The sequence below is a fragment of the Danio rerio genome, chromosome 15, assembly GCF_052040795.2.
Source record: "Danio rerio strain M-AB ecotype USA chromosome 15, GRCz13ab, whole genome shotgun sequence".
Taxonomy (NCBI): Eukaryota; Metazoa; Chordata; class Actinopteri; order Cypriniformes; family Danionidae; genus Danio; species Danio rerio.
In genome coordinates, this window is record NC_141035.1 from 10157515 (window position 1) to 10160000 (window position 2486).

At 35.0% G+C, this 2486-nt stretch overlaps 1 protein-coding gene across 1 annotated transcript in view; it reads left to right on the forward strand.

Annotated features, from left to right (window-relative positions):
- Positions 1-1069: 1069 nt before the first annotated feature.
- si:dkey-202g17.3 overlaps positions 1070-2486 on the forward strand; it is a 16838-nt gene continuing 15421 nt past the window's right edge. The window contains exons 1-2 of the mRNA XM_087283710.1: positions 1070-1177; positions 2244-2486. The exon at positions 2244-2486 is cut by the window's right edge and continues 151 nt beyond it. Of these exons, the coding sequence (XP_087139836.1) occupies positions 2253-2486 (234 nt within the window). The 5' untranslated portion in view covers positions 1070-1177; positions 2244-2252. The remainder of the gene's footprint in view (positions 1178-2243) is intronic.

Here is a 2486-nt window from a genome sequence, read left to right on the forward strand (position 1 = left end):
AGAAAGCAGGTATGACAAAAACAAAATCCAAAAAAGTAAAATGACAATCAAATAACATGGTGAGAATGTGGTAAAATCTGAAAATTTGGTAAAAATTAAGGTACCAGGTGGGCTTTTTCTGGATTGCTTTTGACAACACTGTCAGTTTGGTTTAGGGAAGTGGATGGGTGCTGGACAATCGGTGCCTTTGAAAACACTATTGGTTGGGTTTAGGGAAAGAGAAGTGTTAGTCAGCCAGTCAGTCGGCAGCGGCCTCTGGTGGATTTACACGAGAACATCAGGCGCAAATGGCACTCGCAAGATAAAATTCAGATCTCAAAAAGCATAAAGCGACCTCTAATGGATTCTTGAAAATAAAAATTTCAAAAAACGTACATCCTGAGAGTTATTTGTCTCTCTCCAGAATTGTATATAGGGGTACATATTCAGAATGAGCTTGGCTTAAAAGTAGGCTAACACATTAATTAATGAAGTTTCAGATTTGATTTTAATCAATCAATTTGATCAGATCAATGCTTTACAATTAATTTTCATTGTCAACATTAAAAACTCATGTTCACAAATGGAGCCTTGTTGTAAAGACTTAACAAACAGCAGGCCAATAAAGAATCAGAACATGTTCAGTAAATTTCTCGAAGGTCATTTAAGACGATATAATTATTATGAACGAAATAAAACAAACTGACATTTTAATAGTTTAAAATTCCTACAATAACAACACCATGTATGTTCATGATCACAATGTACAGTATTATTGAATATAGACGCATCTAATGTATATACACTATTTTGTAATACATAAACACAACACATATTTCCAGACAGAATGACTAATATATTATATTTCTTACTGACAATTTCTAGTAATAAAAAAAGTAGATTTTGTAAACTCAGACTCTTAAAGTATGCCAGTGCCTCTTGCTTTGACGGCATGACCTGTGTTGAATGTGCTAGTCAAGTGTCATAAGCAATAACACTTCTATACTAATTACTAAAACCTCGTGTTGTGTTTCTGACATGTTTTTAATGGTTCAAGAGGCTTAAAAACAAGATGCTCATGCCTGAGCTCACTGAATTTCAAGCCGGTCCTTATGCTAATAACCTCGACAATATTAGCAGTGTGTTTATTATAATAATAAACTGAAAAACAGCTGTCACAGTAAGAAGTTCACAACAGGTAAGGAAAGAAGCTTCAATATTTCACTTGTGTGCTTGCGTTACAATTCATTTATCTAACAGTGGTTATCTTAAGGTTTACAAACTAATAAATACATAACTGTGTGAAATTAGTTGTGTTATATAAAATGTACAAATTGGCTAACATACATGCTGACATAAGAGCTAAAATTACAGCAAAAAAAAATGTAATGAAACGTTCACATTATTTCCCAATAATGTGAAATGTGCACCATTCCAGTCAGAGGGAACATGCATGGAATATCTGAGACTAGTAGAGATTAACAGCAGTGTATCATTTCACTAACATGCTTTTATAGTTTATGTTCTCATTTGACATTTTAAGACTTTGTATTTGAAGAGTTCAGATGCAAAAACCTTTATATGCCGTCTGAAATGTGCTTCTAAACTTAGCATTTTCATTAGGTTCCTGTGTGTAGGTTCAATAATTTCACATTTATGGCAAAGAATAAGTTCTTTTCATGGTATTCAATGTGATATAACTAAACATAAACAAAAGGAGGCTAGAAAATTTTGTAATACAAAACCTTAAATTGCTTTTTTAAATTGCACAGGTGTAGTATACAGTTGTGCTCAAAAGTTGACATACCCCTTGAAGAATTTGTTAAAATGTGAATAATTTGAGAATATTTTTATTTATTACTGTCCCGGGTAAGATACTTTACATAAAATATGTTTACATATAGTTCACTACACACAAATCTAGCTGAAATGATTAAAATAACCTACAGCAAATTTTACATATTGTTTTTCTATATTTACTAATGATCTACTTGTGCTTTTTTGCTTTCTGATGATTGTTTATAAGTGGTTTGTTCTGAACTGACTGCTGTTCTTCTGAAAAACCCTCAGAAAAAGTAATGCAAAAGTAACTCAAAAGTAACATAACACTTAACTTACCATAAAAAGTAACTTAGTAAAGCAATTAGTTACCTTTCTGGGAGTAACGCAATATTGTAATGCATTAATTTCTAAAGTAACTTTCCCCAACACTGTTCCCAAAGCATACTCTGTACTGAGTAGTGTTTAAACTCTTTTTGCTCCAGTGAGCCGGCATGACTCTAAAGGTTGAAGGTGATCCAGCTTATGGCAGTGTGTCTGGAGCTCGTTTCACAGATGTGGAGGGCTCAGAGTCAGTCCCACTCCTCACTCCAGGTCCTCCACCTCCTCCTCCAGCCCGCCGGCGAGCATGGAAGCCACTGAGCAGAGAGGAGCTGGAGAGGTGCGCTGGAGGGCCGCAGTGGAGGAAATTTCGACGCCGACTGGTACTCTGCTTCTGGATCTGCTGG